Source organism: Helianthus annuus, chromosome 17 (assembly GCF_002127325.2).
Source record: "Helianthus annuus cultivar XRQ/B chromosome 17, HanXRQr2.0-SUNRISE, whole genome shotgun sequence".
In the NCBI taxonomy this organism is placed as follows: Eukaryota; Viridiplantae; Streptophyta; class Magnoliopsida; order Asterales; family Asteraceae; genus Helianthus; species Helianthus annuus.
This window is the reverse complement of record NC_035449.2, coordinates 171,502,015-171,527,134: the sequence shown is the minus strand read 5'-3', so window position 1 is coordinate 171,527,134 and position 25,120 is coordinate 171,502,015. Positions and strand designations below refer to the sequence as shown.

Sequence of the window (25,120 nt, the reverse complement as noted above, 5' to 3'; positions counted from 1 at the left end):
CTCTCATCAAAGAAAATTACTGCCCTCAGCATGAGGTGGAGAAAATAGAGTCCGATTTTGTGTCATTGGTGATGACAAACCTGGACTGCCAGGCCTACTTAACGAGCTTCAATACGATGTCTCGCTTGGTTCCTTATCTAGTCACCCCGGAACCAAGGAGGATTTCTCGTTTTATCGGGGGGCTAGAACCCGCGATAAAGGCTAGTGTGAAGGCCTCTCGGCCAACGACCTTCAGGTCTGTGACTGACCTCTCTTTGTCCCTCACAATGGACGCGGTCCGACTGAGATCGCAGAGGAACAAAGAGGCCGAAAAGAGGAAGCGTGAGGATGATACCTCGCGGAGGTCGGGAAAGAAGCACCGTGGGAACGGTGATGGCAAGAGAGGAACAGAGGCGAGAAAAGAAGGGCAACAAACCGGAGAGAAGCCCAAGTGCAAGAACTGCCAAAAATTCCACTTTGGGAAATGCAGGTTTGGGCCGAACTCACAGTCCCAGTCAAAGACGCATACTTGTGGACTGTGCAAGTCCAAAGACCACAAGACTGTGGACTGTAAGAAGATTAAAGACGCGACCTGCTACAACTGTAGTGAGAAGGGGCACATCAGGAGCAACTGCCCCAAGCTCGCCAAGAAGACCGAGGAAGCCAAAAAGAATAACGCTAGAGTCTTCAAAATGGATGTGAAGGAAGCGTTGCAGGACGACAACGTAATCACAGGTACTTTCCTCGTGAATAATATATTTGCAAGAGTACTTTTCGATTCAGGCGCTGATAAATCCTTTGTAGACCAAAAATTTTGCAAATTGCTGAAAATGCCTATCAAAACCCTAAATGTGAAATACGAGGTAGAGCTAGCAGACGGCACTGTAGAAACCGTCTCCACTATATTAGAGGGATGTATGATATCCATTAAGAACCATTCTTTTCCTCTATCTCTACTTCCCTTTAATCTAGCTGGTTTTGACATCGTTCTGGGCATGGACTGGTTGTCACACAACCAGGCCCAGATCGTCTGCAATAGAAAACAAATTGTGCTAAAGACCCCGACTGGTGAATCGCTCACCATTCGAGGGGATACGCAGTATGGATTGCCCGAGAACGTAACTATGCTCAAAGCTTCAAGATGCTTAAAAAGAGGTTGTGTCATCTACATGGCACAAGTGATCATCGAAGAGCCCAAACCAAGGATAGAGGACATTCCTGTCATTTCGGAGTATCCAGAAGTTTTCCCCGAAGATCTACATGGGTTGCCACCAGATAGGCAAGTGGAATTCAGAATAGATATCATCCCTGGAGCAGCTCCTATTGCTAGAGCACCATACCGGCTAGCACCGACTGAAATGAAGGAACTGAGGACCCAGCTAGATGAACTGTTAGCAAAAGGTTTCATTAAACCGAGTTCATCTCCTTGGGGAGCACCTGTCCTGTTTGTTAAAAAGAAGGACGGATCGATGCGTCTGTGCATCGATTATCGTGAACTTAATAAGGTCACGATAAAGAATAGATACCCATTGCCAAGGATCGACGATTTGTTTGATCAATTGCAAGGGGCTAGCTATTTCTCAAAGATCGACCTAAGGTCGGGCTACTATCAGCTGAAGGTCAGAGATGAAGACGTGCATAAAACAGCATTTAGGACTCGCTACGGTCACTACGAGTTCCTAGTGATGCCTTTTGGGCTCACAAATGCACCGGTTGCGTTCATGGATCTCATGAATCGCGTCTGTAAGCCGTACTTGGACAAATTTGTCATCGTATTCATCGACGACATTCTTATCTATTCAAGGAATAAAGCCGACCATGAGAAACACCTACGATGTATTCTCGAATTGCTGCATCGTGAGAAACTCTATGCCAAATTCTCTAAATGTGAATTCTGGCTACGAGAAGTCCAATTTCTTGGACATGTCATAAGTGAGAGCGGTATCCAGGTGGATCCCGCTAAGGTAGAGGCGGTCATGAACTGGCAAGAGCCAAAGACGCCCACAGAGATCCGTAGTTTCCTGGGATTGGCAGGATACTACAGGAGATTCATTGAGAATTTCTCAAGGATTGCTGCGCCCTTAACTTCTCTAACCAAGAAGAAGGAAAAGTTTATTTGGGGCCCTAAACAGCAAGAATCTTTTGATATTTTGAAACAAAGGTTGAGCAACGCTCCTGTGTTGACGTTACCGGAAGGTACTGAAGAGTTCGTAGTCTACTGTGACGCGTCACACACTGGCATGGGGTGTGTGCTCATGCAGAAAGGCAAAGTAATTGCCTATGCTTCAAGACAGTTGAAGGTACACGGAAAGAATTACACCACCCATGAATTGGAGCTGGGTGCCGTTGTATTCGCACTAAAACTGTGGAGGCATTATCTATACGGGATCAAGTTTGCGATCTATTCAGATCACAAGAGCCTTCAACATTTATTCAATCAGAAGGAGCTAAACATGAGGCAACGCCGTTGGATGGAAACCTTGAATGATTATGACTGTGAGATCAGATACCATCCCGGCAAGGCGAATGTAGTCGCTGATGCCCTGAGCCGGAAAGAAAGGATGAAACCCATCCGAATCAATGCTAGGAGGATGGAAGTAAAGAATAACTTGATTGAAAGGATATTAGCTGCACAGCGAGAGGCTGTGTTAGAAGCTAATTATCCTAAGGAAAAGTTAGGAGTAACTGAGGAGCAGTTGACTCTTAGCAAGGATGGAATCCTGCGACTGAATGGACGAATATGGGTTCCTATTTACGGAGGACTACGAGATGTTATCCTCCAGGAAGCCCATAGTTCCAAATATTCTGTCCATCCTGGAGCAGATAAAATGTATCGGGATTTAAAGGCAAACTATTGGTGGATAGGCTTGAAAAAGTCTGTAGCCGCCTATGTAGCCAAATGCTTGACTTGTGCGCAAGTCAAGGCTGAGCATCAAAAGCCATCTGGCTTGCTACAACAGCCTGAACTTCCTGAATGGAAATGGGAGTGTGTAACTATGGATTTTATCACCAAGTTACCAAAAACGAGCAAAGGAAACGACACAATATGGGTTATAGTCGATCGACTGACTAAGTTAGCTCATTTCTTACCCATCAAGGAGACTTATAGCTCCGACACTTTAGCCCAGCTATATGTTGATAAGATTGTGGCCTTACATGGCATACCTGTATCTATTATCTCTGACAGGGATACTAGATACACGTCTCATTTCTGGAAGAGTTTCCAACAATCTTTGGGCACACGTTTGAATTTCAGTACGGCTTACCATCCTCAGACAGACGGTCAGAGTGAGCGTACTATTCAAACGTTAGAAGATATGCTGCGAGCATGTGCTATCGATTTAGGTGGTAGTTGGGATAAGAACCTACCCCTAATCGAATTCTCCTACAACAATAGCTACCATACCAGCATAAAGGCTGCGCCTTTCGAGGCATTATACGGTAGGAAGTGTAGATCGCCTGTTTGTTGGGCGGAAGTGGGAGAGGTCCAATTATCAGGGCCAGAGATAGTTTTCGAAACAACGGACAAGATTGTCCAGATTCGGGAACGTCTCAAAGCTGCCCGTGATAGGCAGAAAAGCTATGCCGATCCGAAGCGTAAGGATTTTCACTTCGAGATAGGTGAAAAAGTGTTACTAAAGGTATCACCCTGGAAGGGGTGATGCGTTTCGGTAAGAAGGGTAAACTGAGCCCGCGATACATAGGACCTTTCGAGGTTATCGAACGTGTCGGGTCAGTTGCCTATAAATTGAACTTACGAGAAGAGCTCAATGGAATTCATAATGTGTTCCACATCTGCAATCTAAAGAAGTGCTTCGCTGATGAATCATTAGTGATCCCACACACAGATGTGCATATAGATGAGAGCTTGAAGTTTGTGGAGAAGCCTTTGTCGATTGAAGACCGACAGGTGAAAAAGCTCCGAAGAAAACATGTGCCAATAGTTAAAGTTAAATGGGATGCCCGGAGAGGTCCCGAATTCACGTGGGAAGTTGAATCCACGATGAAAGAGAAATATCCCTATTTGTTTGAGTAAATCTCGGGTCGAGATTTATTTTAAGGGGGTGAGGATGTAACACCTCGAAATTTTGTGTCCATTATGGTATTGACACGTGTCTTTCTCTCTGTTCACCCCCCCCCACCATTAACCACCACCCACGTCCCACCTACAGCCTGTTTGACTTTCCAGAGAGAAAAGAAAAACTTTGTGTTTGAGCTATGTTTCCCTTCGGTCATTTCTTTGTATTCATATCGTCTAGATGGACAACGCATAGGGTTGCCTTCTTCTAGTAAAATCACTGTCGCGACAGCAGCGAGCAGTTCCTTAACTGTGGTACGTGATGCTATATCCAACCAATCGCTCACAGTCCACCATAAAGTTTTTTTTGGCAGATACACATGAGACTAATACATGATCCGTCGTTTCCTACATATAATCACAAAAAGGGCACGAAAAATTACCGATTGATTGATACTCCTCTTTTGGCCAGTTTTGTTCGTGTTCCCGGCGATACTTCTCCAAACCAAGGTACTCTTATGTGATTTATATAAATTCTTGTTTGTTTTATAGGCCTAACATGATCATGGGCTAATATGAGTAATGAGTATTCTACAGCCGTTCAAAAAAAATCTGAGTAATGTACCAAGACCCAAAAGTTATTACCAGTTTCATTATTGGTGGTTAATGGTGGGAGGTGGGTGGTGGGTGGTGGTTAATGCCAAGGCCCAAAAGTTACTACCAGTTTCAGCCATTAACCACCAACCACAACCCACCTCCCACCTACAACCCGTTTGACTTTCCAGAGAGAAAAGAAAAACTGTGTTTGAGCTATGATTCCCTTCGGTCATTTCTTTGAATCCATATCGTCCAGATGGACAACGCATAGGGTTGCCTTCTTCTAGTAAAATCATTGTCGCGACAGCAGCGAGCAGTTCCTTTGTAACACCTCGAAATTTTGTGTCCATTAAGGTATTGACACGTGTCTTGAGTTTACACGTGGCATTTAATATTTAATAAAGGACTAATGTAGACAAACCTTGAAAGTATGTAAATTCGAGGGTTATAAATGTCAAACAAGGGTAAGTATACTGTATAGTAACCCTAAACGATGCTCGTACCTTCAAACGAATAAATCATGGATCGTACGGAAGCGAAACACGGAAGAAAGTGAGAGATTACAAGTTGCGGGGGTTAACTGTGTCAACATGTTTAATTATACCTCTGAGTGACCCTTTGACGTACCCGAGGCTTTGTAACAGTAAAATACGCTCACAAGAATATACAGTATAAATTCCGCGAAGTTCCGTTTTAAAACGAGAAAGTTATGATCAAATTCGTACGAGAAGGGTTAAAAACGTCAACAATGAAAGTTACGGCTTTACGAATAATTAACAAGATAAACGGGGACTTAACAGTACGGGTAAATAACACGAGGCCCTTAGTTGTAAATAATCAAGGGCCAAATCGCAAGGTTACCCCTTCAAACCCGAAAGGTCAGGTTATTAATTACCAAAGATTTCGTTACTAATTACAAGATTTTGTTAATCATTACAAAAAGATTGAAAAAGATTTAAACACAACCTTTACGGACCGCAAGGGTCCTGCCTTACGGACCGTAAAGGGGTGAATGATTAAGCTTGTCTCCGCCACAGGCTTACGGACCGCAAGGCCCAAGCCATACGGTCTGTAAGCGATGCCCAGCGACAGAAAGTTGACTGTTGGCTGTTTAAAGCGGTAAAACATTTAAGAATGGGTTTCCCAGAGGTATGGGTGTCCCCTACTCGACCCATAGCACCTTAGGACACCTGCCATTCATCCATACTCATTGGTAGTGTGTGTTGTAATGATCTAGAGGCCAATCTTGTGCTATAAAAGGCCATTCATAGTTCACTATTAGAACACACCTCAAAACTCAACTTCTGATCATTCTTGGAGCTCTCAAGCTTTACTCTATCATTCTAAGTCGTGCACTAACCCTCTGTAAGTTGTCTAATCGTTTGTGGTTTAGTTTTTGCTTAGTATATAGCTAAAAATCAAACCGTCGTAATTACGGTTTGACTTCGAGATTAGTCCACAATGGCTCAGTTATATCTCGAATCAAAAGTAGTTATGTGTTGGTATTTATGTAGGTAATAAACCTCTAAAAGGGTTCCCCCTGATCACCACTCTAACTAGTTCAAATGTCGAGTCAAACGTATGCTTAAAAAGTCAACAGAAAGTCATTTTTGCGATTCTTGCATAATCTGTAAATTAGATGATATGAAACCTGTTTGAACACTCATAAAACATGATATTAAGTATATAAACTTGTCTAAACTCGTTTGATTCGGCCATTTGATATATTGACCCGGTTCGGAGCCGAATGTCGCAAAAGTTTGACTTTTGCTTTGACTTCAGTTCTGACCCGTTTTAGTGCAATGTAGATATGCCTTAAGACTCTCTTAGGACCAGGTCACGTGATGGTATCACCCTCTGTGACCGGTTCGTTGGTTGTCCGAGTCTTTTATACATTTCCGTTAATTACTTAAAAGTTGACCGTAGTGCCTTTTTTAAAATAAAACGAGTATTTCAGACACGTGAAGGGACCATAACCTTGCTTACTAAATTCTAAGCATGTCCCTAAAGTTTCACGCCAATCCGAGGTCTAGAATGGGAGTTATGCTAATAGCGCATTTATAAGAAACTTTTGTAATAAACGGCGCAATTAGCATAACGCCTACCTAAACCAAGATTTTTCGTCACCAAAACTTTTACCCACTGTAGTAAAATAATATTTTGGGATTTTTAAAGATTTTTAATAAATTTTAACCTGCTCATAACCTGCGGTTATGGCTACGGTTCGGTAAATACCGAATATGCCCTTTTCGGCCAAAACTTGAGTTCTACAAGGTCTTTTGACCCGATTCCAATTGCTACCGATTTTAAATAATAAATAAGATATTTTAGACTTATTAAACTGATCGGGAAACTCATGTTTCCTGTAGAACTCAGAAATCCCTTTAAAAGTCTTTAAAATGACCGGAAAACCCCTACGGGGCGTATAATGAACTAAAACTCGTTACGGGCATTATGGAAGGTATCCTACTGATACCACAACCTCTTTAAAGTATATTGACTTAAGAAAACAGTGTAGGACTCCTACGGTTACCCGTTGCGCCTATTGCGCGCACGGTTCGGCTTATGTAACTAGTTTACATAAATTAGCCGATACGAGTCAAACCATATCATTTTGACCCCAAAATCCAGAGTGTGAATATTAAACCCATACAAAACAAGTCTCCGAACTTGTTGGGTCAGAATCACATTCCATTCTCGGTTTTCGCCTTTCACGCGATTAAACCGTATCTATCCCTCGAAACTAACCGGTCTAGGCTACGGCTAATATAAAGACCCGTTAGGATTCTAATAGGTTATTTTAAAACCTTCGTTCCAGAATAAGGAGCCCCAGTAAAAGATATATGTGATTTAACTGATTAAGGACAATACTTGCAAAGGTAAATACTTTTAACTTATTTTCCCTTATACGGGCTTGGGTTACGGTATATAATATACCGCTTGATTGAGCATCAAATCTTCCATCGCTTAGGTGGTTAATTGAATAATTTGATCGGCTCATTTAAACAGTCTTGTTACTTAAAAGCCTTTGGGGGGTTAATGACCATGTCCCGGATATCCTTGGCATCATTCGAAGAAATGGCCACGACCTTGACAGTCGGGTGTAGGCGTACACCCAGTTTTATGTCTATACTATTAAAAGACGTAGCCGATGGTTTACCCACCTCGGTTTTACGCAATGTGGTGTGTCTATTGATCTTTAACCCGGACAGGATCCGGGCTACTGAACGCATAGAAGGAACATGTAATTCGTTCACAAGATTATAATTTTAATTAATTCTCCCAAGTTATAAAAGAATTTGTGCCTCGTGCATTCAAATCAATTTTAATAAACAATTTACAAAAGAGTCGGTTGAATGTATTTACCAGTGTAAACTGACGTATTTTCCCCAAAAAGATTAAGTGCAGGTACTACACGAAATCGGCTGGCAATAGCTCCTTAGCATCTTAAGAAGTCTCGCAAGCTTGATGTCTTATCTGTTGAACAACATTTCTATTTATTTTTGATCCCTCCTGTGGATACTATTCAACTCTATGTGATACACTCGATATTGCAATAAATGGTTGGATAATATTTATCTTTATGCTTCCGCTGTGCATTTATATATTGTGGTTTGACTATATTGTTGCCAACTACGTCACAGTAATCCCCCACCGGGCCCACCGGTGATACACGTGGAAATCGGGGTGTGACATCCTTAACTGTGGTACGTGATGCTATATCCAACCAATCACTCACAGTCCACCATAAAGTTTTTTTTGGCCGATACACATGAGACTAATACATGATCCATCGTTTCCTACATATAATCACTATAGGTGTTATTTTGCAAAACCACAGGGACTATCCGTGCATTTTACTCTAAAATAAAATTAACTCTTCAGTTCACTTAGAAGGGTTTAAAAAGTTTAAAAAATTTAGCCATTGGTTAAGTTGTAATTTTATTACTACAAAGAAGCAACAAATATAGGTATCAAGAGTTGTAACTTATGCTTAGGGCATTTTTCAAAAAAAAAAAAAACTTGAATTTTTACTTTTAACCTAAAAGGTTTTTCTCTTTTTCATTTTAACCCTACATAATTTGTTTCTTTAACTTTAACCCAAAACTTTTCATTATTTGCAATTTAACTTCAAAACTTTTGTTACTTATACTTTTCATCTTTCGCAAATTTTCGTTTTGCGTATAGTTCTAAATTTTTCGAGTTAATACGACGCAACGTGCATGTGTGGTTCAACGTTTTTACCTCTATTTTTCCATGTTTGACAGGTTCGTCGCAACACGCATATCCTAGGTCGAGTCAGTGTTGGTGGTCGATGACGGTTTTTGACACCGTTTTACGCCCCGCCGCAACGCGGGGTATGCTTTGGGGGTTTTCAAAGGAAAAATGGTTATGCATATGGTTGTCGTAACGTTGGCTTTGGGGGTTTTAAAAAATGATTTTTTTACTTTTTACAAAAAAAAATATTTAATAAATTACTTTTAACCCAAAACTATTTATTTGTTTACTTTTAACTTATGCTTAGGGCATTTTTCAAAAAAAAAAAAAAAAATTGAATTTTTACTTTTAACCTAAAAGGTTTTTCTCTTTTTCATTTTAACCCTACATAATTTGTTTCTTTAACTTTAACCCAAAACTTTTCATTATTTGCAATTTAACTTCAAAACTTTTGTTACTTATACTTTTCATCTTTCGCAAATTTTCGTTTTGCGTATAGTTCTAAATTTTTCGAGTTAATACGACGCAACGTGTATGTGTGGTTCAACGTTTTTACCTCTATTTTTCCATGTTTGACAGGTTCGTCGCAACACGCATATCCTAGGTCGAGTCAGTGTTGGTGGTCGATGACGGTTTTTGACACCGTTTTACGCCCCGCCGCAACGCGGGGTATGCTTTGGGGGTTTTCAAAGGAAAAATGGTTATGCATATGGTTGTCGTAACGTTGGCTTTGGGGGTTTTAAAAAAATGATTTTTTTACTTTTTACAAAAAAAATATTTAATAAATTACTTTTAACCCAAAACTATTTATTTGTTTACTTTTAACCCAAAACTTTTTATCTTTTGCAATCTATCCTCATAACTTTTTTTACTTTCAACTTTGGTCATTTATAGTTTTCATTTTACACAAATTTTTCGCTATATGCTTGGTTCTAAATTTTGTGACTTAACACATCACAACGTGCGTCTTTGGTTTAACGTTTTTACGTTTCGTTCTAAATTTTGCGAGTTAACATGATACAACGTGTGTGTGTAGGCGAACGTTTTTTACATCGTCTTTTTTCCCCGTTTGACAGGTTTAACATAACGTGCGGGTCCTAGATCGACTTAGTTATAACTAAAGAATCCCCGCCGAATTGCGGCGGGTCTCAATCCTAGTTAATATTATAAAGGGTTATTGGATTTTCTCACTCCCACCTATTGAATATTGGCCGCTGCCACTCTCAACTATCACTATCACTTTGACTCTCACCACTCCCAACGTAACACTTTGTGTGTTGTGTCACTCTACTAGTGGACATTTCTTTGTGTTTCACTTGTGTTATTGGTGATATTAGGCTAACACTTTATAAATTACTAATGACTGCAGGTGAATCTGCTCCTAAAAGACAAAAGGGGAGCCAAAATCCACTTAACCAGAGTGGCACAACACACAAAGTGTTTAGTTGGGAGTGGTGAGAGTCAAAGTGATAGCAATAACCCTATTATAAATGAAAGTATTTCCTAAGGGCATGTTTGGCTAAGCTTTTTGAACCAACTTATTGACTTCTTCAAAAAGCCAATAAGTCAAAATAGTGTTTGGCTTAGTGAGAAGTCATTTTCAAAACACTTTTCAGTAGGGAGAAAAAGTCATTTTTGAAAAGTCAGAAATTTGTGACTTTTTAGAGCTTTTCAACACAATTACAAATTTACCTCCTACCAAACAACTTTTCAATATGAAGAATGTCCTTTTTAGTAATTTTGGCTTTTTCCACCCAATAAGCTAATCCAAACACTTTTTTAAAAACTCCTTCCCAAAAAGTCATAAGTCATTTTAATAAAAAATCTTTTTTGAGTTAAATAAGCTTAGCCAAACATGCCCTAAGTCTCATATAATCAAAGTAAATAGCAAGATGATATTAAAGTGAAGTGTGAATTAAGTGGGTAAATACTTGATTAAATTAGAGGCAAGAAGCTCATTCTACCGTTAGGCTCGTAGGTTAATTAAGACTCTGTGAATGATGCTACGTAGGTGGGGAGTACTCGAGAAGCATTTGGCCTAACCGGACAGTACTCGGGCCTCAGTAGCCTACCTTATTGCGACTACTCAGGGAATGCTCGACCTCCAAAACCTTGTTTTACAACAATGTTCTTAGAGAAAAATCTAAATATTAATCGTATAGGGGGGTTTGGACATTAAACGAGAAACAAAAGAAAGGAGTGTAATTGTGTAAGAACAAAAAGTCATGCAAGATGAATGAATGTAAGAAGACGTTATTCGACGTAATTTTTTTTCGGAAATGAGTTGAGTCAAATATAATTTGTTCTTATGTTTATTATTATGTATATTTTCAGTCGATCTAAGTTTTAACGTAAGTTTGATTTTCTCACATAAATGAGTCGGGTCAAACATAATACGTTTTCGTGTTTATTTTTATGAACGTTTTCAGTTGATTTACACTTCGACGTAATTTTTTTTTTTTTTTTGAAAACCTATCAGGTCAAATATAACACGTTTTAACTAGACAGTATATAGATTCGAAGTAGTTTACATTTTAACGCTGTGACAACACTCAAGATAAGTTAGTAGTTAAATTACATTAATCATCCTCCCTTAGTTAACTTCCATCCATCCATTGCGGTTGATGATCGACACATGGCGGTGGCGGCGGCGGCGGCTTCTTAAAGTCTAGCTGTGTCGTTTGTTGGCTCTTCTTCTTTCCTTCCATTTCTTTAATCTATCCACAAACCTTTTCTCCCTCATCAAACATTCGTTTCAGATTCACTAAACCCAATTTTCAATTCAAAGTCAACTCTTTCTTCTTCTTCCCCGCTTCTGGTCAAAGGTAATTCCCCCGTACAAAATTAGTTATAGCTCCATTGATCTAACCCTTGTATTCTTACATTTTCGAAATCAAAGAGTGCGGTAGGTTTTTTAATTTCAGTTTTTGATAATAGTTTCCGTACGTTTTGGGTTTTAATTCGTGTTTAAACGTGTTGAGAATATTATCGAAATTAGGGTTTCGTTTTACGCCAAATTAGACTATGAAGTCTGAAATGTGTTGTAATTTATGGTGATTAGTGTTCGTCGATCAATTTCTGACTCTAATTTTCGTGTGAATTTTCAATTTCACGCCCTAGTGTTTGATTAGTGTTACTTCCTGAGAGTATTGTAGAAATTAGGGTTTATTTTTATGCAAATTGGAGTATTAACTCTGATGTATATTGTAATTGATGGTAATTAGTGTTCGTCGATCAGTTTCTGATTCTAATTTTGGTATTTTTTTGTTTTAATTGCAAGCCCTAGGGTTTGGTTTTATGCAATATTGGATTACAACTCTAAAATGTCTTGTAATTGATGATATATAGTGTTCCTCGATCAATTTCTGACTCTGATTTCGGTATTGTTTTCAGTTTCACGCCCTAGTGTTTGATTAGTGTTACTTCCAGAATTTTGTAAAACTAGGGTTTGATTTCATGTTAAATTGGATTAATAACTATGAAACGATCGGTTGATTCTGGTTCTGATTTTGGATTTGACCGATATGGGGCAGGTTGGTTCGATTTGAGCTAGTTAAAACCAAGAGGGGTTGTTGTTCCAGATGCTTTTAGTGAGTGTGGATTTGAATTTTAAACGGTGAAACTAGTTGGTTGAAGATAATTTCTGTTGTGATATGGATGGTTCTCAAGGGGGATCAAATTCATCATCGCCACCATTTCTCACTAAAACATATGAAATGGTGGATGACCCGTTGACAGATCATATTGTTTCATGGAGTCATACCGGGAATAGTTTTGTTGTTTGGAATCCACCTGAATTCGCCGGGGAATTGCTTCCGAAGTATTTCAAACACAACAATTTCTCGAGTTTCGTTCGTCAGCTCAATACATATGTAAGCATGCTGTTTAATTTAATTTGATTTTATTTATGTTTTGTTTTGTATTAGAGGTGTTTGACGTTACACTATGAAGTGGTAATGTGGTATGGGATAATTAGAATAATATGGGTGTAGGAGATAGTGTCTAGACGACCTTCTGATGTTTGATTGTTTGGCAAAATAGTTATTAAGTAGATAATGACTTTTAAAAAGGTGATGCCAGTTGCCGAACATTCGTTAAGAATCATGATCAAATAATCAGATAATCAGGTAACTCAATAGTCGGTTTTCTTGCACCAACTCAGACAATGACCTTCAAAAGTCATGCCAAACACTCTACCAAGAATCATCATGATTAAATAATATGATAACAGGTATCTCAATAGTCGGTTTTCTTATACCAAATCAGATAATGACCTTCAAAAAGCATGCCAAACACCTTCTAAGAATCATGATCAAATAATCAAGATCTGAATAGTTAGTTTACACCAAATAATCAAATAAAGTCAGAGATTGTTAGGTTATTTTTCATCTATCTAATTAGTCAGTTTTCATACACCAACCACTTTCCTATTTCTCCTAATCTGGTTATTTTATCTCTAAACAAGTTCAAGATCATAAGCAGTTCTCATCACCGAAAACTCAGTTTTAGGTTTCAACAGACATCCAAACACTCCTTTGCTAGTTTTCATGCATATGCCTTGTAAAACCGTGGAATGGGTTAACATGTATATATCTAGTTTTCATGCATATGCCTTGTTTTTGGAATATGCAGTTATGTATAGGTATCACTGTATTAGATATATGAACCATCGTTGTCAATTTTTCAATTTTAACTATTTACAAACCATGGTTCAACCCGTCAACCTGGTCTGGCCGACCCACCCAACCCGGCCGGCCGGTTCATTTTTAACAATCGAAACTGTAGTTAGCGGTTCGATCCAGAATTTTCGACAAAACCGGACCTTGAACATCCCTAACACTTACCAAGCCAGATAATACTGTAAATCTGATTATTCTTGCTACACAAATTAAAGCTCCCTTACTTGATTAATCTAGCTTGTATTTGTACTTCTCAAAATAGCAAGTATAACTATCTGAGTATTTGTAGTCTATTCTGTTTTGTGATCATAAATATCGTACCAAATAATCATTAAGAGTAAAGTACGTAGATGGTTCCTATGGTTTGCACTTTGTAACGCGTTTAGTCCCCAGCTTTTTTCAAAGTTACATGGATGGTCCTTTGGTTTGCAGTATGTAGCGCATGTCTTCCCTAACTTGGACATGGTAAAACAGTAAAACCTTTAGATTTGTTGACTGGGGACTAAATGTGTTACAAAGTGCAAACCATAGGGACCATCCATGTACTTTTGGAAAGTTAGGGACCAAATCCAAAAGTTTGGTAAACCATAGGGACCATCCGTGTACTTTACTCAATTCTAAAAGATTCCAAGATGGACAAAAAAGTTTTCACGAGTCAACATTGGCTGGCCCGGTCTGTTATTGTACCAAAAACAACCCGTTTTAACAATCTATAAGTTCGCACAACATATCCATGTTGCCAATGTTGGTTTCATGGTTCGGTTGTCTTTTCATGTTTAGGTTGTTTTACGTCATTGATGTACAAAAAGTTATTTTACTTGTTTTTTAAGTTTTTTTTTATACTTTCGAGTTTACTTTGTTATATAATAATGAAATGAAAATTATTTTTTTAGGGTTTTAAAAAGATAGATCCCGAACAATGGGAATTTGCGAATGACGAATTCATAAAAGGTCAAAGACACCTTCTGAAAAACATTCACAGGCGGAAACCGGTCCATAGTCACTCAACACCGCCACAAGGAACTTCATCAAGCCCATTATCGTCTTCAGAAAAAAAGAAATACGAAGATGAAATCAAGAAACTAAAACACGAAACAAGTTCTCTTCGGCTTCAGTTACTGACCCACAATCAAGAAAATCAAGAAAACGAACACAAATTATCTTTTTTACGTGAACGATTACACACCATACAGTTAAAGCAAAAGAAAATGATGTCGTTTCTCGCTCAAGTACTAGAAAAACCAAGAATTTCATCCTCGCGCACACAATATTTGGAATCTAACAGCAGAAAGAGAAGATTATTAATATCCACTTACTTACAGGGTGAAGCGAATGCAGAAGAAACTGAAAATTTAGAAGTTCACGAGCTGATAAACAAATTGGATTCATCTTTGAAGTTTTGGGTGGATTTCGTGAACGATGTAAAAACGTCAAGTCAAGAACAAGATGATGTTGGTGATCATGATTCAAAACTGGATCATGCTGGCAGCTCTACTATTTCATTGATCAACATTAATCAAGATTCTCGGGTGAAATCGAAAGCTTCAGGGATTGACGTGAATGCAGAGCCTGTTGGTGGTGGCGGTGGTGATGGTGATGGTGATGATGGCGGTGGTAGAGTCGTAGCACCGCCAGTGAAAACGGGTGCAAATGATGTTTTCTGGGAACAGTTTTTGACAGAAACGCCTGGCAGTGGTGACACGCAGGAAGTTCAATCTGAGAGACGAGATGTAACTAAACCTTTGTGGGGTACACATAATTTAGGTAAAATTACAGAAAAAATGGGGAATCTTGGTCCTGGTAAGCTTGATGTACGATGATTGTAAATCTTAGATTTTCTGCTTTAAACTTGTGTTTTGTAAACGTTGTTGAATATTAGTTTAAGCATTGTATTTTGTTTTTTGGGGGTGTTCTTTAAGGTTTAGTTCAGTTTACATGAAGTATTCTAGTGGCAAAATATCTCCTCTGGTTGGTTAGATTGGTCTTTCCTTACTACTACTAGCAAACGAAACCAAACCTTAGTATGATATTAAGTGATACCTGACCGTGTATAGAAACATACAAACATAAGCACCTAAACCATACTTGTAAACATTTTCATTTTCTTGTTATTGGGTAATAAAGTAACCTACTAATTCACAACCTTTCTATTTTTTATATTTCGAGTTCCTTACATAACATAATTATATAAAATTTAAAAAAAGTTAAAAAAACGTATTTGAAAACCTCAATAGGTAATTTTTAACAAGCTGATGGGTATACCCGACGCCCTATGGGTAATGAGTATTCATGTACTCGATGGGCATGAGACCGAGCATGAAGCTAAAGTTGTACAATTGTGTATGAGATTAAGATTACTAATACTCGTTCCACCCGAAGAAAGATACAAAGTATGTTTTTTTTCTTGTTATAATTGGCATTGTAGTTTGTAAATTTGATTTGAGAATAATTTATAAAATCCACCACACAAACATTGTTACAATTAAAATATAATCAAATAAATTGAGAAATTTGGAGAAAAATCTTCAAAATGATCAAAGTGGGCTTGAGAAGGAGGAATTCGAGTTCTAGATATAGGCAACCCATCTATTGGACATCCTAAAGGTTAAGTGGTGTGCTCTACAACCAAAAGGTTGAGAGTTCAAATCTTGTACGGTACAGGTTATAATGTATTTAACCTAAAACATCTTGTTGATGATCAAATAAAAAAATGTTGTCCATACAAGGTTCAGAATCCATCCTTTTGTTTTCCTATTAGATTGCATACACGATCCATTTGGATTAAAAAGTGACAATAGTCGTGCAATATTTATGACCAAACATACGTCATCATCGTGTTACATTAGGCTATGAATATCATTGTTGTCGCAATCGTTATCTTCGTTGGTAGAAAACAGATCTTTACAAAGCTCGCCGTAAAACCTACAGACCAAGTTCATGAACACAGGACTCTTGAGATTCTTCCAGCAGTAAAGAAGCTCTTCCACATCCACCAAGTCCCTTGTGTTCCCTTCTTGTGCTACCATCTTCACCAAATAACTCTCAAACCTCTGGCAATCATCTTTGGCATCATCGTCGTCTTCAACAATCGCTACAAAAGTATCTAAAATCATTGCATTTATACCAATATGTAAACTAATAAACTTTGGCTGAAACTGAAAACACGTGAATAGAGTTTTGAGATCGTAGGAAGCGTGGAGATTTAGACTATTCGACTACATCTTTAAGAGCATGTGTTCATAAATTGTTAAGTTTAAAAACAAGCAAGTCAACCAGTTCAGTTGGATTAAGATTTATAACTAAGGTTCAGTTTTGACGGTTTGGCCAATGGTTTAGAACTTGGAACCGGCCGTGTAAACCAAAGTGACTCATTTAACATAAATAAATGTATTGTGACATTTTCCTAGCGTCTTCGGAAACAAAGTTGTTGATTAGTTGATTAATGGGCTAATGGTAAATGGTTATTGACTTATTGGGCTCATCTAGAACATGAAATTACTACTACATGTATAATTTTTATATATATGTTAATCGGACTATGGTCCCTAAACATTAATATTTTGGGCCTTCTTTAGAACATGGACCATGTGCAGTCAGTCGCCCACCCTGCATAATATTTATTTTCAATATATGTATACATTTTAAACCGTTTAACGCAAACCACTAAAATCGTCCAATCCGGCCCACCCCCAAACACGGGTTGGTTGTTTTGTTGCTACGAGAACTATAGTTAGTGATTTTACTCAGAATTTTCGTCAAAACCGACCAGAGTGGAATGTAAACATCCCTACACACTTTTATGTACACAAAATACAATAAAAAGTTTGTAGAATCAATTAACTTGTTGTTGTGCATAATTTCTTACCAGCTCTCCCCATCTTGACATACGCCGGTGTTAAAGGCGATGGGCATGGCGCTTTCTGCACAAACCCAGCGTCCGAAAAGCTCTTGAGCTCCATGAGTCGGTCCATGTCTTTTGGCCTTCTTAACGAGCCAAAAAACGACGTTAAACAACAAAAATGGTGTGTCTTGGTTGATTTAGGAGAAACATTTCTTCTTATAAAGGTTGGTTTTTTGAATTTGAAGAGACAAGTGATGGTTTTGCATGGGGTGGTAAAGTGTTTCTTGCATGTGAAGGTACTAACAGTAGGTTTGGTGGTCATGTTTTGTAGGTAGGTTGCTTGTGGATGAAGCAATGTGAAAGAATGATGATGGAGGGAGTTGAGAACTTGTTTTAATGGAGGTTGGTATTGTAGGTTAATTAATGGAGAATGTTTATATTAATGGATGTATGAGTGGGTTTCACATCTTTGCTTTCAACAAAAAGAAGTGGTACACCATGAACAATATACGAGATAAACATTTTTTTATTTTATTTTATACTAATTTATGTTGAATAAAATATTTTGTTTTAATTAACCCCTTTTCAATTTCAAATATTATTTCATGTGTCTATAAACTGTTTAATCAACTAAGTTGTCTACACTTAAGCAAATCAAACGGTAGATTTGAGAGTCATAGGGTTCAACCGTTGACTTTGTTGTTTGAAACTAATTTATATATTATTAATTTAAAACACTGTTACGCATTCTACTGTATTGTTAATTTATGCATATATATATGTAGTACCAGTTGTATAAGTTGTTGTAAATAGAGTAGGATTGCCAGTTGTTGTATGTAGATCTCCAGTTGTTCTATAGCGTGTGTATTTGATGATGGTTTTAATTATAAACCTGATTACAAAGTGCCAAGTGCCCTGATACGTGTCTTTCCCTATCACGATTTAGGGTTTAACCCCCCCCCCCCGACATGTCATTTACTCTTCTCTCATAACAGAATCAAGCCCTAATCTCTCTGGTTCATTTCTTCCGCGCACACAACTGTTGAGCGAAGGTAGGTCCTTCTGATTTATGTTAATCTTATTTATAAACGGGTTTTCCTACTCTTAAATTAGTAAAATTTGGAAATTTTGTATAGGATGAAGTAATTACCTTTATTTTTTAATGTTTTCATTTTGAAATATATAATCACCCATGTTTTTGTTATTTTTTTATGAGCAACTTTGTATTTTTAAATTTAAATACTAACTCACGCATCTTCTAATTTTATTACTAAACTACACTTATTTGTAAATCACAAGACTAAACCCTCACCACTTTAACACTCTAATTCTATTACCTAAAACTTTTTTACATACTTTTTTGGAGAAAGTATAATGTACAAAATGGCTTAACCTACATTAACATACGCGACAGAATTTATAACGTGCGTAATTATTTTTTTCACCATTATAACGTGCGTGATTATCACCTCCATGCGTGATTATCACCTCCCATGCGTGATTATCACCAAAAAACTGCTCCCATGCGTTATTAGGGCTCCCATGCGTGATTATTGCCCAGATCTGATGGTTGAGCGCGTCGCGTACGTGAAGTAAGATAAGGACTTTTGTATGTTAACCTTGGCTAAAAAAACAAAACTATTTTACCGGTTCCACTTTAACACTCTAGTTGTAATTCTAGAATTTTCTCAACATCAAACCAAACCTTGCTTTTGAGGTATGCGTTTTCCAAAACACTAATTATTGTAAAAATTAGCAAAGTCGGGTGTATCTAAAGCGAGTTTTTGAAAGTATAAACCTTCAAATGCAAGTTTTTAAACTTTTCAAACAACTATGTTACTTTTATCATAATTACAAAATACTTGGTAATAATCTATTAGGAACCTTATATATGAGTTAAATAATCTATTATTATTAGGTTAGAAACCTCTATTGAAGATTTAGAAATTATAAAATGATTCCGACCTCCAACTTTCTTTCTCCTCCCTTTCTCACAGAAGCAACTGCACTCTCCCACAAAGCGTCCATGGATATCACCAACTTTATGATTTTGTTTTAAATAATGCAATTTATCAGGATGTTATAACCCTAAACCAATAAACGGGTTACTATTAACAAATAAAACCTCTTTAATCATCAGATTTTAGATATATTATAATAAAAATATTGTTTCATGCAACCTAGACTGATTTGACCCATACCAAAACTACCCGTCTTAACCTGAACTTGTTTTGATCCGTTACTCGGTCTGTTAGAACTAACCATATATTAACAAGTAGCATGTATTCAGAAAAACAATTTTGTATTATTCAAACAATGTGAGCAGCTTTAACAGCTACCCGTATACAGTTTTTTAAGTCCTATCATAACAATTAGCAAAACAAGAAGCACGACTCGCTACAACAATTAGAACTTAATCTATTTATTTTCTTTATAGTTTAAATAATTCAAAGGAAAATACGAGGATGCGCGTTTTAGCCAAATCCCCAGAAAGTATTATCTGAACTTTAAGCAGCTTTTGTAACTTCATGGATGGCTTTTGCCAAGTATTCAACATTGCCACTTGTGACCCCTGCCATACTGTACCATACATATATATCTTGATGAATATTCAACAAAACAAAAACGAGCGTAATTAATAAATTTGGCATTTTTAAGGGTTTTAGCATAAGTTACCTAATACGACCATTGCGGGTCATGTAAATGTGAAACTCTTTTGTCAAGCGATCAACTTGTTCAGGAGTCATCCCACTGTAGCAGAACATGCCAATCTGTTTAAGCATATAAAAGCATGATTATTTTTTATATCCACTAAAATAACTATGACTGAAGGGTAGATTAGTAAATTTACCTGATTAGTTATGTGTTCCCATGATAACGGAGAGCCCAACTTCTCGATGTTTTCCCTAAGTGAAGTTCTCATCCCGATTATACGGTCAGCCATACCCTGGAAGGTGAAACTGATTTAATGAACATATATTTATTTATGGTGTGGTAATTTATACTTTATTTCTTGCCAGTATACTAATATGATGTTCTCGCATTTTACTTTCTAATTACACATTTCATGTTGGTGATAAAACATAACCCGAATCAATCGTTCACAAGTAAACGGGTCAAAATTGCCACATCAGGTCTTTGACTTCCAATGATTATTATAGGGCTGTTCATGAGCCGAGCCGAGCTAGGGCAAGCTCGGGCTTGGCTCGATTATAAACCGAGCTGGCTCGGCTCGGCTTGGATTTGAAACCGAGCTGAAAATCTAAGCTCGGGCTCGGCTTGTTTTGGCTCGATTTTAAAATAAAAATTAATACATAGCTCTCAAAATTCAGTATTCTAAAATATTATTCAATACTTCAAAAGAACGTATTCAAAATAACTTCAACCTAATACATTACAAACTAAAATCACGTTCAACAACGCAAAATAAGTTTTATATTTCAAGTAAATACAATATTTGTTCATTAGCACGGCAATTAACCTTTAAATATGTCATAGATATCAAACTACAAGCCTAAATACATGTAAATAATAATCACTTCTTTGTAATATATTAGATGTATATAAAAATAAAATATATTATAAGTAAAATAATTCGACCTAAGCCGAGCCGAGCTACCAAGCGAGCCAAACCGAGCCAATTTGGCTCGTCACGAGCCGAGCCGAGCTAGGCTCACTTTCTAACCGAGCCAAGCCAGCTCGGCTCACTTTCAAACCGAGTCATATCGAGCAAGCTTTTTCCGAGCTAAATCCGAGCAAGCTTCGAGCGAGCTCCGAGCCGCGAGCTTTTTGGACAGCCATACCAATGAAACAAGAAACTAAAAGATGATGAGTACCTTGACTTCTTTGAGCCACAACTGCTTCAAATCTGGATCACCAAGAATAGTCGAAACAATCAGTGCACCATGAACTGGTGGATTACTGTACATCGGTCTTGCAAGTTGCTGTAGTTGACTCTTCACAGCCACAGCTTGTTTCTCATCTTCACATACCAAACTGCAAGCAAAAGTTCGCAACTTTATATCAAACAAAACGATCACAAAAAAGTAACTTAGAACAAATTATAGTAATCTGGAATGACAAATTGAAAAAATCAAACTAAAGGCCCATGCATACAATTACAAGCAAGTAATAGAGAATTAATTACCTAAGGCAGCCAACTCTTTGGCCATAAAGACCCATATTTTTAGCGTATGATTGAGAACATCCAATTAAATGACCATCTTCAAGAAAAATTCTAATGGATTTTGCATCTCTTTCTGGATCACCACTTGCAAATCCTTGATAGGCCATGTCAAAGAAAGCAAAATGACCTTTCACCTGAATACAGTAACATATACACCCGGATATTATGACCCGTTCATCAAAAATGGGTTGATAAGGGTAAAAAAATAGTTTACGGGTCAATTTGGGTCTACTAAAATTATATAATGAGTCAATTGGGTTATACTACTATACTTAAATTAAACAACGTGCCAATTTGTTACCACTAGCCACCATAAAACTAAAAATACCGGGTGAACGCGTTTTGAATTTTTTATGCCTTTTTTTTCTTTCTGAAACGACCCATTTCACCCGAACCCATTTTGGTCAGAACCCAGTTTGGCCCGTTACCCAATACGGTCCGTCATGTTAGAATGTAATCTAGACTTAGGTTATGTTAATTATGTATTTATTAGATAAATGGTCACAAGGCAGAAAACAAAAGTCAATGACGGTTATTTAACGGTTATGACGGTTTTCTGGTACCCCAAACAAAGGGGTATAACCACCTTGTTAATACAGTTTCACAGGCTACATATATGCCCAAAATTGTAAAGACGTGTTGATCAATTTCATGATAAAAAAAAAGGTCTGTGTTGACTTTTGTTGACAGACCAAATTTATCCAATTGATCCCATGTTCTTGATGCATAATTAATTCGTAATTAAGTGTTCTTGATATCCAACGCGACAAGCCCATTTTGCAGGGCTTAGTAACATACTAACATCAAAAACTAATTACTTAAAGAGACAAGATAGAAAGTATCAAATGCCCAAACCTTAAACTGGTAAGATATTTCTTTCCATTGTTCTACCGTGGGGTCAACTCCAGTAGGATTATGTGCACAAGCATGCAGCAAAAAGAACGACCCGTTTGGTGCATTCTGCACAACAACCAACAAAACATCAAAAAACCAACTATGATTTCCCTAACAAATTCCATACATTAAAATATTCTTGATAATTGATACCTTAACATCATCCATCAGCGAGGCGAAATCAAGACCTTTTGATTCCGGATGATAATAATGGAATGTTCTTTGTGGTACATTAGCATCTCTCCAGATGTTATGGTGACTAATCCAACAAAAATCAGATCAGAACGGTAAATATAGCTGGTCAACGGTCAAAATTATTGACGAAATATTATCAATGTTCTTACTTGGACCAGGTAGGGACTGGAATATAGATCTGAGAATCAGGCGAAAACCGCTTTTGAAAATCTGCGAAAATTCGGCATGCACCAGTGCCAGATAGAGCTTGTATTGCTGCAATTCGTTTATCTTTGATTAAATCAGAATCGTCACCGTAGGCCAATTTCAGTGTTTCCTCAACCATTTTGTTGCTTCCTCCCATTGGAAGATATTCCCTGAAGATATGTATGATTAAATAGAATTCAGAATAAATCAAAGTTTCATGGAAAAGAACCGTTGAATATATTCATCATTAAATCAAAAATTCAATCAACAATCTAGATTAAATGTATTTTAAGTTGAATGATGCCAGATGAGCTTAAACAAAACTGCTGGATCTACTAAGTCATAATTTTCAACATCTTAACCCGATTTTTTATTTATATCTTTTGCATGTTACTTTACTACTCTAAAATTATAAATTCACAGCAAAAATAAATGTACAATGTCAATTTCTCTTTTAGATTTTAAATTTGGCATAACATATCCAACCATTTAAGTTGTGACATAACACATTTGTTTAGTTAAACGCATTTGCAGGTTTGACCAGAAACTGACCCGAGCCTGTTTATACTAAAACCCAAACCAACAAATTTCGTGTTATAAATTCACAACCCTGAATGACACCCATTAAAAAACGTAACCATCTTTTACAATCAATAAGAAAAAAATTGAAATGTCAATCATGGTACCTAGGAAACTGTAGATGGATATTTTCAAAAAAAAAAAAAAAAAAAAAGAAAAGGAAACTGTAGATGGTGACAAAGCCATAGAAAACAACAAAGATATCTTCTTATAATATCTTAGAAAAGACAAAAAAATGTTAAAGGAAAATAAAGACAAGGATCAAAATTTGTCAACCACAAGCAGGAATGTAAAAAAGGATGTAACTATAACCAAATATTAGCACTATTTCTCAACAAAATTTGCTAATTAACAACCTAATCAAAAGTTTTTTTTTTTTTTTTTTTTTTTTTTTTTTTTTTTTTTTTTTTGCATCCTAAACTGAAATTAACAACTTCAAACAAGTTCATTGCATAACTTTCTTTGCATCCTTATATCTGTAATTTGCATCCATTTTTTAAATAAATAAAAAAAAAAAACTTAAATAAAAAGATGAGCAGGTCATCTCACTCACATGTTCAAGTTTCCAGCAATTCGTCTCTCAGCTTCTCTAACACAATCAAGAACAACCGGCTTCCCGTTATCATCACGATAAGCTCCCTACCAAATTAGGGAAAAAACATCTAAATGAAACTCAACCGAAAACAAATAAGAAAACCTAGGGTTTTAATTTTAAACAACAAAACCTCAAATCCTTGAATTAAGAAAACAAAAAGAGACTTACGACGCCAACATTAACTTTGTCAGGATGAGGATCCGCTAGAAAAGCTTCGGTGACACCGAGGATAGGGTCTTTGGGCGCAGGCTCAACGTGTTTCCACCACGATGATATGGATCGTGAGCCGTGTGATGTTATCATTCGTTTGGTGATCGCTGTACGGAGCGCCATTGGGCGGAGATTGGTGAGTGATCGCCGGAGTACTGGAGTTCAGGTGGGGGTGGGTGGAGAATGAAATGAAATGAAATGGAATTTTGAGGTTTATAAAGGAGACAACGGAATCCAGATAGCGTGCTGCCGACATTGGAATGCGGAAAATCTCATCTGGCTTAACTCACCAATGGACAACTTGTTACTTTTTTTTAAATACATTTTTTTTAAATACATATTTTATCTTGTTTAAGGTTTTCTTTTCTTTTATTCCGATAATTTTCAAAAGAGTAAATGTCAATTTACGTCCCTTCAGGTTTACATCAAAACGCACGACTAATCTTTATTTGAAAAAAATGTTACAATTAGGTTCCTGTGGTTGTCGATTGCGTTTAATAACGTCCCTTCTTATATTTTTCTGGTTTAAATATTGTGAAAAGACTAAATTACCCTTAAAATTTTCATGACCATTTCGGTCCCTGCTGTAAAATTTGTTAAGTTCCCTCCATATTCAAATGGTTTCCAAATCTAATTACCAATCACCCCAACAAATCAACAACAACAAAAACAAATGTGTGCAGCAACAACATGAACAACAAATGTGTGCAAGAACAATCTGAACAGTCTGAACTGAACAATCTAAACAATCTGAACAAATGCGTGCAATGAACATGAACAACATGAAGAACATGAACAACAAGAAGAACATGAACAACATGACTGCAGCAACAATATGAACAATCTGAACTGACCCTAAGTGAACGGACTGCAGCAACTGTAACACCCCGTGTTTTCCAAAAAGTCAAAGTCAAGAGTTGACTGTTATTGGAATTAAAGATTA

General features: G+C 37.2%; 3 protein-coding genes across 4 annotated transcripts; 1 reads left to right on the top strand and 2 right to left on the bottom strand.

Moving 5' to 3' along the window:
- The first annotated feature begins 11,394 nt into the window (after positions 1 to 11,394).
- LOC110921095 (heat stress transcription factor A-4c) lies at positions 11,395 to 15,399 on the top strand. Its single transcript, XM_022165365.2, has 3 exons — positions 11,395 to 11,637; positions 12,346 to 12,684; positions 14,385 to 15,399. The coding sequence occupies exons 2-3, from the start codon at positions 12,466 to 12,468 to the stop codon at positions 15,309 to 15,311; spliced, it is 1,146 nt and encodes a 381-aa protein (XP_022021057.1). The 5' UTR covers positions 11,395 to 11,637; positions 12,346 to 12,465; the 3' UTR covers positions 15,312 to 15,399.
- A 767-nt stretch (positions 15,400 to 16,166) lies between these two features.
- LOC110921511 (transcription repressor OFP17) lies at positions 16,167 to 17,740 on the bottom strand. 2 transcript variants are annotated; one of them, XM_022165849.2, is made up of 2 exons: positions 17,357 to 17,740; positions 16,167 to 16,594 (listed from the first exon to the last, which is right to left on the bottom strand). In XM_022165849.2, the coding sequence occupies exons 1-2, from the start codon at positions 17,652 to 17,654 to the stop codon at positions 16,329 to 16,331; spliced, it is 564 nt and encodes a 187-aa protein (XP_022021541.1). In that variant the 5' UTR covers positions 17,655 to 17,740; the 3' UTR covers positions 16,167 to 16,328. The 2 variants fall into 2 exon arrangements, with proteins under 2 accessions (XP_022021541.1, XP_022021542.1); XM_022165850.2 differs by having other exon boundaries at positions 16,167 to 16,582; positions 17,357 to 17,728.
- A 1,875-nt stretch (positions 17,741 to 19,615) lies between these two features.
- On the bottom strand, positions 19,616 to 24,467 carry LOC110921076 (aspartate aminotransferase, mitochondrial). The gene is made up of 10 exons (XM_022165343.2): positions 24,136 to 24,467; positions 23,926 to 24,011; positions 22,757 to 22,963; positions 22,566 to 22,671; positions 22,374 to 22,478; positions 21,480 to 21,652; positions 21,169 to 21,328; positions 20,184 to 20,279; positions 20,009 to 20,103; positions 19,616 to 19,912 (listed from the first exon to the last, which is right to left on the bottom strand). Exons 1-10 carry the CDS (start codon positions 24,298 to 24,300, stop codon positions 19,840 to 19,842), a joined length of 1,266 nt encoding a protein of 421 aa, XP_022021035.1. The 5' UTR covers positions 24,301 to 24,467; the 3' UTR covers positions 19,616 to 19,839.
- Positions 24,468 to 25,120: the final 653 nt, after the last annotated feature.